At 43.1% G+C, this 13,186-nt stretch overlaps 1 protein-coding gene across 13 annotated transcripts in view; it reads left to right on the top strand.

The window, feature by feature from the left end:
• The window catches only part of mef2aa (myocyte enhancer factor 2aa), a 59,407-nt gene that overhangs the window by 18,027 nt on the left and 28,194 nt on the right, over nucleotides 1-13,186 (top strand). For all 13 annotated transcript variants that reach the window (XM_083973655.1, XM_083973653.1, XM_083973663.1 and 10 more), the window contains exons 2-3: nucleotides 1,934-2,153; nucleotides 9,426-9,629. In XM_083973655.1, the coding sequence (XP_083829781.1) occupies nucleotides 2,100-2,153; nucleotides 9,426-9,629 (258 nt within the window). In that variant the 5' untranslated portion in view covers nucleotides 1,934-2,099. The remainder of the gene's footprint in view (nucleotides 1-1,933; nucleotides 2,154-9,425; nucleotides 9,630-13,186) is intronic.

The raw sequence follows: 13,186 nt of genomic DNA, 5'->3' as shown, positions 1-13,186 counted from the left end.
TCCTTTTTTCTTTTTATGTTTATTTCTTTGTCTGGAAACTTTTTACACACACACAGCCACACACACACACACACACAGAAAGAGCACATGATTTAGACCATAAACAGATACTCTGTCCCGTTCTAGTGCTCAGGAGAAGTCAGAGTATCAGGCACAAACATGTACTCTGCCACAGTACAGACATTGTTCTACTTTGTGATCTGAAAATCTTCTGACATGTTTATCTGGGTAGTGGTGCCAGCTGAAAATTTCCCACTTAGTTCTGGAGATTGAAATTGCATTATTCCATCTTCAGCGGAGCATGTTGTGATATTACTGTATTAAATGGGCTATTAGATTAAATCCTGAAAATAAGATTTTGTCAGCCTTGTGTTTTAGCTTTCGACTTACTTTTGATGAATGTGGACGCTTAAGTTGGGAGCTCGGCACACCTGCAGTCTGAGCCCACCCTCGGCTTGTCATTTTGTATCTGCGTAAGAGAAAATGTCAAGACACAGTCTAATATGCCTGTAGACTTGAATTGTCCCACAGTGACAGCTCCTCTTCATAAAGACAGGCAGGAGAGTGCGCATGCGTTCATATGAGCTAGAATGTCTGAACTCTTTCACTGTTAAATAATAAAATGAGCTAGACCATATTATATTATTTTTCATTTTTATCAATTTAAAAAAACTGTGAATGGACATTAAATAATCACTTTTTATAACTTGCACAGTTTATTTCATGGGTGCCCAGGTATGTTTTTTGGGGGGGCTGAGCCCGACTTCAACCTGTCTTTCCTTTAATTTCAACAGTGCTTTGTCAGTGTGTGTGTGTGTGTGTGTGAAATGGTGAATGAACAAGAGCACCGTCATTCTCCATGTGGTTAGGGGAAATTCTTTGTGGGGGTTCAGGCGGTTACTTTCCTGGCTCAGACGGCGGTGCGTGGGTAGTTAGTGAGGTGATCTCAGTCAAGTTTGCCTACAGTGGAGCCCCGATTCAGACAGCCAGACACCATAATGCCAGTCCATCTGTAACCCATAATGACTGTGTGCCACTGGAACTGGTCATTTTCATTTTCACTGCCAATTCGGCCTCTGGCTTCCTCGCCTCACAACTGCTGACTGCATCTAATGGCCTGAGTTGTTAACCTTTCTACATACATAGCCATAGGGGAAGTGCAGTTGTTTAGACATTTTCTATTTGCTGGTTGTAAGTGATGGATGCACCACCCCCAGGGAGGGGGGCTATATCTCTTCCTGCAGAGAAACAGAGACAGGACACAGTTAGATGTTCTCTGGGGAGCAGTGCGGTCTGAACCACCGGCCAGGTTACAAGCTCATGTGGGAATATACAACCCCCTCCCCCTACCCCCGCCCCCACCACCCACCATCCTCCACATCCCCGAAGGCTTCTCCACCAGCCCAGGAGATTTCAGCCACTGTCAACCCCAGACTGGGTGCTCTCTTAATCATCTTAAGAGCAAAGCTGGCATCAGAGTGGGTCAGCTCAGGAGGAGTGAGGAAACCAAATCCTCCTGCCAGCTCCCCTACAGCTTGCCAATTAACAAGTTATATCTTGTTTGTTTGATCTGTATTTAAATGTAAGCTTCTAACACAGCATTTAGGGCGATCAAATAGTAGTAAAAGTGTCTTGATGGTTTGGATTCATGGTACGGTTGACAATACAACTTGTCTTTGTGACTCGCTGCTGCCCTTAAAGCGCGAGGCCGTCTTTCATTGACTTCAGCTGTGGTTTAAGTGCAGCAGCTGAGGAGATAAGGGCACGCCATGTGGATCTCATACTTTCTGAATGTGCTTGAGAACACAACACAGAGCCCTGCGGTGCTTTGAAGTGCCTAAGGAGACATTGTTGAGTATCAAGTTAACTTTCTGTTTTTCTCCCTCTCTCTCTCTCTTTCTCTCTCTCACTCTCTCTTTTGGTTGTCTCGCAGATTGTGGTGTGGTCTGCCGAAGAGCAAAAGAGTGCATTGAGAAGAGTGAAAGAGCGTATACAAGAAGAGAGACCGTTACACGATGTGCTAGGAGCGTGGAGCGGAAGAAAGCTCGTTGTTTTTCTGATATTGTCGAGGTGTCAGAGAGACCGGAAAGGACGCAGCCATGGGGCGGAAGAAGATACAGATCACCAGGATCATGGATGAGAGGAACAGGCAGGTGAGTGTCAACATTTTTCCTCACTCAGAATCTGTCTGTCCTATCTATCTGTCAGAGGTTCAAATCAATTATAGTCATGCATATATTATATATAAACATCAGGTTCATCATGTATTCACCAAACTTATTTTACAAGATGTTACTGTATTTACTTAACATCTACGCCTCAGAAAAATAAAATCTGTCCTGTACCTGTATGAAGGTTACACTCCTTCCTCTATTTTCCTTCCACCCTTGGACCAGAGTTCAGCAGCTGTCATGGTGTGCATGGATCTAAACAGACATACCTCCCTCCCTAAAGTCCCGGCCAGCTGAACAGGGACCATGACATTTCTTTGTCAGTGCGGTCGTATTTACAGACATGATTCCCCTGCCACCCTGCAATTTCAGCCAGAGAAGTTGATGAGGCAGCAGGAGCGCCGGGCTGCAGCGGGGGCCTCATGGCGTGGGAGTGAACTGAGGGTAGCGAGGAGCACAGCGAGCCGCCTGTGGCCTCCCCACACTGTAGGGCTTGTCCCCTTGGCCTGGCAGTATGGCTGGGCCCCTTTCGCTGTAGTACTATGTGTTTGCAGCTGTTTGGTAGTAATTAGGAGCAGCCACTGCACCACAGCACCCTCTCATTTGCAGGGTGGGTCAGCAGGACACACAGCACCCTTCTCTGCCTTGGCTACACTGGTCCTGGCTAGCCACAGAGAGGGAGAGAACTGGAATTCACTCTGTCTGCTCACGTTAAATATAAACTCCTAAACAGCAAAACACTGTAGAAAACAGCCTGGGTCTGTTTGAAACAAGAATAACAGACTTAGATATCTATAGCAGGAAGGCTGGGTCCCTTTCCTTTTTTAGGTTTGTCGTCTTTGATTTAAGAGCTAAGTTGGGGAACCATGAGTGCAGCATTTGACAAATTATACCAATTAATGTAGATACATAGCTTTTCCATATCCATGTAGAACGCAAACGTGTTTAGTCCTCGAAAATATAATTTGCATTTCTTCACAGGTGGAACAACTTTCTGCTGTGCACACAAAAATATAATAGAGGTACAGGAGTGCTTCCTCTTCTGGGTATTAGCATGATAGTCTACTATCCAATCAGTACTCTGAATGTGTCTCTATCTGTTACTATTAGGCCGGTAAGTTCAGCCAAGTGTGAAACAACAATCTTCACTGTGGGCCAGTTGTCAGTATAACACCTGGCTTTGAGTGGGATCCAGGAACCACTTGGTGTGATCTACAGTTCATACAATGACCAGCATCTTGTAGGGGTAGGGGGTGGCGGTGGGGTATCACATGAACAGAGTTTGTCAACTAATCTCTAGGTGAGTACGTTTTTTTCCCCCAAGGATATATTAAGGTAGTGAGGGATTCAGGGAAGATATTTAGCCCTTTTGTTTCCCAGCAAAGTTGAGCTGCAGAGAGAGACATTGCTTATTATTAATGTGTCTCCAAAAGTCTAGTGTTTGCATCAGATTTGAAATGTCTCACTGTATAATTTGTAGGAAAGTTTATCAGCAGAACGCAGGCGTTTCAGCTCACACTTAGTTGGTTTTTCGCTGGCTCAGCAGAGAGCCTGCTATGACAATAGGCCACTGTGCTAAAATAAAGCTTTGGTGTAAAGTGATGTATGCGTGTGTATCTTTCTCTCCATGAAGCACACAGTGCCACCTCCCTGGGGTGTGCTTCGAACCCGAGGGGGAATAGCCATTAGCATATGGTCCCAACTGTTGGAAGACAATTTGAATCTTTATCTATGCCACTCTGCTATTGGCTATCCACACTCGTAGCATCAAAATGAACGAAGCCCCTAAGTGGGCTAATTAGATAATATTGCTATACAGGATGTTGTGTTGGGACAGTGGGGGCTCCCTTGTATTATCACTGCAAGTGCTTTAGTGAGGCTGTTAACCTTTCAGGATTTATAACATGGAGTGTGGCACAGGCTGCAAAGGTCTGTAATTGCACAATCTATCAGGAATTGTGAGTGCAGAGTTGAGACAGGCAGTGAACTTGGCTGATATTTTTTATTTTCCTTCAAGTCCTTACCTACAATCTATACTGACAGGCAAGTCTTATAATTCAGAGGAGGAGAAGAAAATGACATTCGATGAGACAATGAATAAAACACTGTACATGATGTCTAAGTATGACCTTTGTGTGCAGCTGTATGTTCGCACCGTTGTGTGGGTCTCTGGTTGAATGAGACATGAAGGGCGACAGAGGTCCTGTCATGGATACTGGAGGTAGGAGTCAGTTCCTGTGCCATAGCCTCTTTATATTAAGGGATGGTCCCTAGAAGAACACATCAGACTGATGAATTGCTGGATAAAAACCAGACAGCAACACCGCCTCTGGCTGATTCTCCTCATTTACAGTATTTTTTACATTCACAGTAATTCTTACTTTTTGTGACCAAGACGGATAGATACAGACTCAAACACTCTCACTAATCTCCATCATCACACACACAAACACACACACACAGATTCCAACAGTGGACTCAGATGGACCAGTGAGATTCCACAAAGAGAGGAGCATCTGTTGTGTTTGGACTTGACAGGTTTGAAACTCATGAACCGCACAAAATAACAGAGCCAGTGGCACTCAGTGAGCATACGCAGGGCCTTTTACCCACTTCTCGGAGCAGCTGTCATGGTATGCGTGTGTGGATCTACAGGAGGAATGATGGTCTTGTAAGTTAGTGTAGGGGGAAAGTCTGGTGTAGCCTCGCGAGCGGTGTCTAGTGACGTCCTCTGGATGCCATTAAGCAAGCTCACTGGGGGTAATTGCCCAAGTCATTAAAAGTTTGATGATTTTGCTGCTGGGTGGAGGGTTGCCTGCCCTTGCTGTGGCTCATTTTGGATTTTGTGCTGGCACGTCGAACGCCCGTAGGCACGGAGCAGCTTTCTCTCTTTCGCTTTCTCTCCAGGGAGTAACACAGCAGATACCGCCCACTTTTAAAAAAAAATCTTCAGCCATTCCTGAAGTTCTGAGCGGTCCTCATTATGTTTTTGACAGGTAATCAGCTTGTTGATAGACAATGGAAAGAACGGAGGGACACTGTTAAATGTCACAGCCAGGTATATATTATCATTGTTCATGATGATGCATAGTTTCCATAAAGCTACACTGAGAGTGCTACGCAGAGGTTTTACCTTGTAATGCATCACTCTTAACAAATTGAACAAGCCAATTGTTGTCAAACCGCACCATTCTTACTATCGATCTGAGATATTTCTTGTAAATCTACTTATGTTTTGTTAACTAGCATGTCATCCTCTCCATGAAACAGGATCAGTCACAGCTACTGTAGGCTTCAAGGTCAATCCCACCCAGTGGATGATGCCTATGCGCCCTCACTTGTCCACATGGGGATCCTGGGGCTGTCCTCTCTCCCAGTGAGAGATGATCCAGGCAGACAGTCGCGGTGGCCCTGGCCTGTCTCCCAGGCCCGCACACTCTGGCACTGCATAGCCAGGGCAGCAGCCACAGGGCCCGGGTCACTCTGCCAGCTGGTGCCAGACCTCCCTGTCTCTCAAGCTCGCTCTCATGTCTGCCACGTGGGCCGTCAGAGGTGGCATGAGGTTCTAATAAGGCCGCTAGCTCCTCACCCCTCCGAAGGTGTTAGTGAGTCAGGCATCTCCTGCCATGCCCCAGTCACAGCTGCACTCTCAGTCCCAGATGTCTTGTTTGTCATCTTGGCACCTCTGCCTGAGGATAGACATTGATAGACCCTTTGATTGACACATCAACTCTTGTGTGGATGTGTGTGTCAGGGTTTGTTGTAGCATATGCTATTATATACTATACAGTTTTCTGTGGCAGGCTCTGTCTAGTAAAGGAGAACAATAAAACAAAAATTGTATATAGCAGTAAAGGCATGGCTGACAGGTTGGTGCTTTTAGGTTTAAGGTGCATTCATCTCAGGAGTCAAGACAGACAGCAGTTTTTACACATAAACAGAGGGTTGCAAGTAACTACATTTTAGTTTACCAACCTAACTGGTTTCTGAATATTTGATATCAAAGAGATGCATATCACTGGCCCTGTTTTCTCAGAAGAAGAACTTACTTGATACTGTTTATGTTAACTATTTTTTCTCATTTCCAGTTAAGGCAGATTCCCATCAGTAACCACTTTTATTTAGGGGAAGAAGGTGAATCCCTGCTGCAGCATCATTCTCAGCTATATTTTTACAGTAGCATCTTTACACATTTAGACATTTTAGAGCCCCGCTTGCTCACGAACACATCAAACTCAAATCTATTGTGCTTTAAAAATATGCACATAAGAACTGAATCACCAAGCTCAATTACAGCTGAAGTGTCAGGATCGTGGGGGTACCTCGGAAGAGGTCAGAAACTCAGAAAGTCTGAATGGAGAGCAGTAATTTCCTCTTCATCTTGAGATTGTGGGAGCATCTGAAAAGGTCAGAGTCTTCAGCTTGCCACAGTCTAGATGAAATGCTAGTACAGTTACTGATCTGTGTGATATTGTGTGAACTGTTATAATGACCTTATCAAAATGAGAGGATGTTGGGATTTCTCTATGAAATTGGAAGTTTAAATCTCTTTGGCTCTGTCATTTGATGCCTCAGAGCAGCTCTGAGATGCATCGGTACAGTGTGCAGTACAACACAGTTTTATGATCCTGTCATGTACATGAATTAGTCAAGGGGCTAGACTACACGTACCACATCTTACTATAGGAGCGACTCAAATTTTTGTAACCACATTAAGTGTCTTTGTGGGTGTCTTTGACTCGGTGAACCATAGGAAAGCTTTGCCAGTGAACCTCCCACTTGACCTCAAGGATGTCTGTGGTTTTCCACTGTCTCACCAGTCACCCCAGAGAAGATGGGGGTGGATGGAGGTTATATTAGTATGTGTTGTGTTTTTTTTTTTATAACCAGAGCTGTTTTGTGTCATATCTAGACTTCATAGAGATATCCTAAGTGCAGAATTGCTCAAAATAGCCTCATTCTCTCCCTATAAAATGTAACTGTATAAGTACAAATGAGTAATGTGGTCGTCACCTTTTAATGGTGTTGTGTGCAGCAGCTGGCTGTACTGTAGAAATACTGTGTATGTGGCTGGGGCAAGGACCGAGTTTCAGTGCTGCTGCTGAGGTTGAAATGAAGCGGTGCCTGGGTCAGCAGCCCTGCACTCAGCACTCTGCCATGCATCCAGGTGGAACAAAGTCCTCGCTCAGCGTCTCATCCTGGGCTTCCTGCTGAAAGGTGACATCTCCATGGCTTAACAGCCACATTCATCTGCTAAAGAGCATACAATTTGTTAATCATTTTCCCACATGACAGTCCCTGCTTTCCAGTTGGTTAGGCAAACAAACAAATACGCAAGCAGTTGAATGGGCAAGCAGGCAGCCTTGGTGTTTTGTCAGTGGAGACTGGCATCAGCTGGTCAGAAAAGCAGGTGCTTTAACTGGGTAGAAACAGACCTGGGACTGGTCACATGCTTTATCTTCTTTCCTGCCTCTAATCCACCTTGAAAAAAACCCATCACAATGACACCCACACAACGTGAGGTTCTGTTCAGCCAAACTTACTCAATAGCTTTGTGTTTGGATTTTCAAGGAAGCATGCGAGTTGTTTCAGCCGCTGCAGTATTCGAACCTTGTCATTTCATGAAATGTCATCTCAGAATACGGTTTGTCATGTAAGCTCAACTAACATGGATGCACTAAATAGAAACTGACACGAGGACAGGTCTCTCTGTGTCTGGAGTGGGAATAATGGTCCTGTGTAATTACCTGTAGTGAGAAAAATTTGAAATTCATTTATCACAGTTGGACTGACCCCACTGCCTGAGCGGTTACACAGACTCTATGCAACACATAAGATTATACTGCATTATACCAGTTAAAATGAGGGTATAGCCGCAAGCTGTGACCAATTAAAGTTGAACAAAGCCAGCTCATCTGCTCAACTCCTCTCTTAGTAGGTCAGTGACAATGATGGCGAACACAGGCACATGCAATTCTCTGTGGCTTTAAACACAGTTTTTACCAGCACATTCACAAGCAGCATTGTACAATACACATTTGACAAGAAACATGCAATAAAGGAAAAAAAAACATAAATCTGAAGCCATGGTTTCAAATGTACATACTTAAAACTATTTTCTGCAAACAACCATTTGGAAACCAAAGGAGAAAACAGCTGCCTTTCTATCCTCACTCCTGGTGAATCATGTTTTTTTGCTTGAGAAATGAGTGTAGCACTGTAAAGAGGTGGAGCAACATAATGACATGTGTGTGTGTATGGGTCTTAGGCAACCACAGACACAGAGCTGCAGAGATGCAGGACATAAAGTCACTTTGCGGAGAGGGCTTGCGTTACCATTGGAGTGATGTATGACCCCAAGTCCCATCTGAGGACTCATGTTACAAGGCTTATGCTGCACTACAGAGATAGCTTTCCGTATATGGAGTCAGGGGCTACAGTAATGTATGGACCCCTGTTGTTGCCAAAGCTCTGACTCAGCTCGCTGACTCGTGCCTCTAACCCTGACCTCTGGCCTGATAACTAGACATTTCAGACATACACTGTGTTATTGCAATCATTCCTAAAGGAGGAATTATCTTGTTATCTGTCACCTTGGTTACAGTAACATTGTTGTTAATACTGTTATTTTCCTGGCTCAGACTATGGTATACGTACTCCAGATGAGACTTTTTTATTTTCCAAAGCTTTTAAAACCCAAGTAGAACTATGCGCTCTAGATTAAATTCAAATCTCTAAACAAAAAGGTTTTGTGAATGAGGTACTTTTTACACCGTAACATTGGTGCACTGCAGAACTTTGCAGACTGAGATTAGATATAATCATAAAAAACATAATCACTCAATAAAATATTTTGCATTGCTATGGATGACAGTATATGAAATTTGCTCCACACCCCCTCCAACTACAATATTTTAAAGTTGTTTTAACACAACAGTAGAAAACAAAACAAAACCACAATACAATAGAATTAATAATTCCATGATACATAACTGTATTTTCCCTTAACTGATGGTACTTTTGTCTTTATCTTAGTAAATTAGAGTGCAGCACTGTCTATACACCAGCATGGAGTAGGCTAAATAAACCACTACTTACTTTTGAAACAACAAAGCTAAAATAACATTTATAGCTGTGCAAATTGTGTGTAGATGTACAAAATGTTGTACTTGGTTCTCTTCACTTTGATCTCTTGAATTCAGAGAAACTGTTTGCCTCTCTAATGGATGGTTTTGTTTTCTGTGTGTTCCTCAGGTTACCTTCACAAAGAGGAAGTTTGGCTTGATGAAAAAGGCCTATGAGCTGAGTGTACTATGTGACTGTGAGATAGCCCTCATCATTTTCAACAGCTCTAACAAACTGTTCCAGTACGCCAGCACAGACATGGACAAAGTGTTGCTGAAATACACAGAGTACAATGAGCCCCACGAGAGCAGAACCAACTCTGACATTGTAGAGGTGAGTGAGTGCTCCTTTCTTACTTTGTGAAGAAAAACTTCTTTGATCACATATTCATTTTCTTTTTTATTACCCAACTTAAATCACAATTAACACACAACTCCTTATGTAATTGTACTGGCTTCAGACCATAAAGTATAATTAGCCTCAGAAGCTCTGAGACATGCTGTAAGAAAAACAGACATACAAGAGTGAGGAACAAGTAACAGTTTCCTTCTAGTAACTATTCAGATAGGACACAGGAGGTCTGCGCTCACTGATAAGTCCAGCTGCTCTCGTGCCCATCAACTGACGTGGAGAAACTATCTCTGTGCTATAGCATGCACATGTCGCCGCTGACCACCATGGTGACCCTGTTTCCCATAGATATTGTACCTGTAGGGGCTCAGTTCTCTGGTTCTTCCTCATTACAGACGATCACCCGACTATTGCTGCAGTATTTTTTCTGTGAAAATACAGTGTTTAGTGCATTCCACGCTGCTCTATAAAACTCAATGAGCACTTGGGTTTCCTGGCAGCTTCTGCATGCCCGGCGACTAGCGGAAGAGTAAGCCACTTGTTATGCCAGCATACAGAATAGCCAGCCAAAAGTGTAAAAAGCCAAAGTAAATGAGAATGATTAGTGATACATTCTGGTCCAAGCATCTTTCAGTGGCCCATGTGTGGTTTTTCAGCTTATTCAAGATCTGCTGTAAGAGGCAGGTACCTTCTTTCTGGATAATTGACACCCTGCACATACAACGTCAATGTGTAAATGCCCACTGATAACATCTTAACACTGCTGGAATAAAGTTGCCTATTCATTTTATAGCTTTTATTTAAGGTGTTTTTACTTGACGATGCAGACTGCTGCATTGCAACTCCAGGTTTTTTTTTTTATTGCCACCTGTCCACTACAACATACAGCCTTTTTTAATACAGCTCCTCAAATAAGAGACATTAAAGGTTTAAGATGAGATTGAAAATTTTCAAGAATCCTAGATTGAAATTACATGCAGCATAAAGGAGTCAGCTGTGGCCCATTATCTTTTATTCATGCTGCTGCTGCTTGTGAATTACCTGCTTGGCAGAGCTGCAGAAGAGTGCTTTGGCATTCAGTAGACTCATGCAGTCACTCCTCCATCAGGGGCCCTCAGAGCAGAGCAGGGGCTCACCTGCATAAAAAATACATGGATACATTCCTTCCTTACGTAACGGTGACCACAAATTTGTTTTTGCCGTGACTCTGGAAGCTGTCTTATTTTAAACAAGACTTTGCTGCAAACACAACAACAACACCCCAAACTCAGAAATATTACAGTGCTATTCACTGTCCATCAGCGGGACCAATCCCCTCAGGCTGTTATATCACATACACTGTATCCATGGGTCTTCCTACTGTATGTGCATTTATGTCGAAGGCATGGTGTAATGATCGCAGTGTACATCGTGCATAATGTGGTCCCATGCTGATTTGCCACTTAGCCCCTTCTGGCTACTCTCAAGGAAGCTGCCCCTCTGCACAAAGGGCGACAACAAGCCACCGTTGTCCCTGCTCACTCGGCCAGCATCTTTACAGCTCTGCACAAATCCCCCTCTGCCTGCTGGCTATGTGGACAAGGTTCAGAAGTGAAGAAGCAGAGCAGAAGTAACCTACCCAGTCCACTTCACAGCATCACCAGATAACCCCTCTATTCATTTGGCCAGAGAGCCGGTGTTAAAGGTGGTTGATAAACTGTGGAAACTATGATTTGATCGTAGAAAGACGTAATCTCGACTGTTTTGTTGACTACTTCTGTCGGTTTTTCCCATCTGCACAGATCCCCGTGCACTACACAGAGGAGCTGATGCATTTGTAATGATGGGAAGAATCCACCCCTCCCCCATTCATCTAGTGAAATCCGCCTCACATGAGGACACTTACACTAGACACTTATCTAAATTTTTAAATTGTGTTAAACCAATCTTTGCCATGCAAACAATCATGTGCTCATCTCTCTGATTTGGGAGGCCAGAAAAACCCTCTCCCACTTTTCATTGTGGAAGCTCGTTCCATGTGAGAAACTAAATCAAAGGTCACATTCCTGCTCAGTAGTACCATCTGTAGATAAAGGCTGAGCTGTGCAGTGTGGGAGAACAGTCTCCATGTTTTCCACAGATGGATGCATGCCTGGGCCACAGTTTGATAACCCAGTGGAGGGCTATGGACTTTGTCTCAAACTTGGCTCGCAGTCCAAAGCAGAGCAGTAGGCTCAGATTTTTCCTCTACGTGTGCGTCGGTATGTGTGTGTGTTTGCATGTGTTGATGGTCTTAACCTTACCAACGCTCCAGGAGACAGGTGAACTGATGTATGAAATCTCTTCTTTCATGCATTTATTTCTAGGTGTTTTTTTTTTTTTTTTTTTTTTTTAATTTTTAAACATTTTTAAACAGTGTTAATGTATATATTATAATTTATTTTTATGGTAATGGTTATGGTCTGTATTTATATAGCGCTTTACTATACCTGAACGATACCCAAAGTGCTTCACAGTACATTGCATTCACCCATTCACACACATTTATTCCAATAATGAATAATTTCAAAATTATATGATCAAGAATCACAGCACTCAAGGTAGGCTAACTGTTGAAACCAGCGACATTTGCAGTTCTAACTGATAGAAAAAAGTTCCCACATTTAGTGTATCAACATAATTTTAATCCTGCCTTCCTCTTAAAATCATACACATCGACATACAGTCAATTTCCCTCGGAAACAAATGTAGATATCCAACAGGGTTGTGTTATTGTGAACCAACCGAGAGTATTCATGACTGAAGGTTTCATGGCGTTGTTTCTATCGTGCTTCCTATCGAATTCTGTTTATACCACAAATGAAAACGCTGCTGTTAGTCATTAGATTAATCTAATAATATTTACTCTTCCTCCCCTCTCCGCTAGTGGAGCTAATGAGATTTTGCTTATGCTCCACTATAACCTCACACTGTTTTCCTGCACACAGAAAGAGCCCTGTGTCTCCAGGAGAAACCTTGAAATCAGATCGTAACTTCACAGGCATCATTTGGCATTTATGTGTCCTCTCTTTGAGCAATTCAATACAATTAAGATATATAATACAGATTAGGATTAATCTGGTTTTTCAGGCACACGGAATCAACATTAAGCCAACACTTAGCTGTAATCTTGTAAAATCAGGGTTGTGAATAGGCTTTAACCCAATTTGAGAATGCAATTTTAGTCAAAAAACCAGCCCTTCGTTTTTGTAATTGTAAATGCACCATATGCAAAGGAGTGACGCTTCACTGCTCCTTTTTTATGCCCTTTACCCTGATGATTTGTGAGCGTAAACAACTGGATATCATTCATAGGGAAATTCTGCTTATCTTCCTCATTATATAGAGGGTTGGCCATTGTTACTGTGAGTCAACGAAAGCGGAGAGTTTGCCCGTCTATTTATGAGGGAACAGTCCCCCTGTCACAAGACCACTACAGTAAAAGGAAATGAGCATAAAATTATTAGGTAATTTTATTTTTTGATCACTATCAGCTTTAGGAATCAATGGAGCTGTATTAA

This window comes from Trachurus trachurus (assembly GCF_905171665.1).
Source record: "Trachurus trachurus genome assembly, chromosome: 6".
In the NCBI taxonomy this organism is placed as follows: domain Eukaryota; kingdom Metazoa; phylum Chordata; class Actinopteri; order Carangiformes; family Carangidae; genus Trachurus; species Trachurus trachurus.
This window is presented reverse-complemented; position numbering and strand designations above follow the sequence as displayed.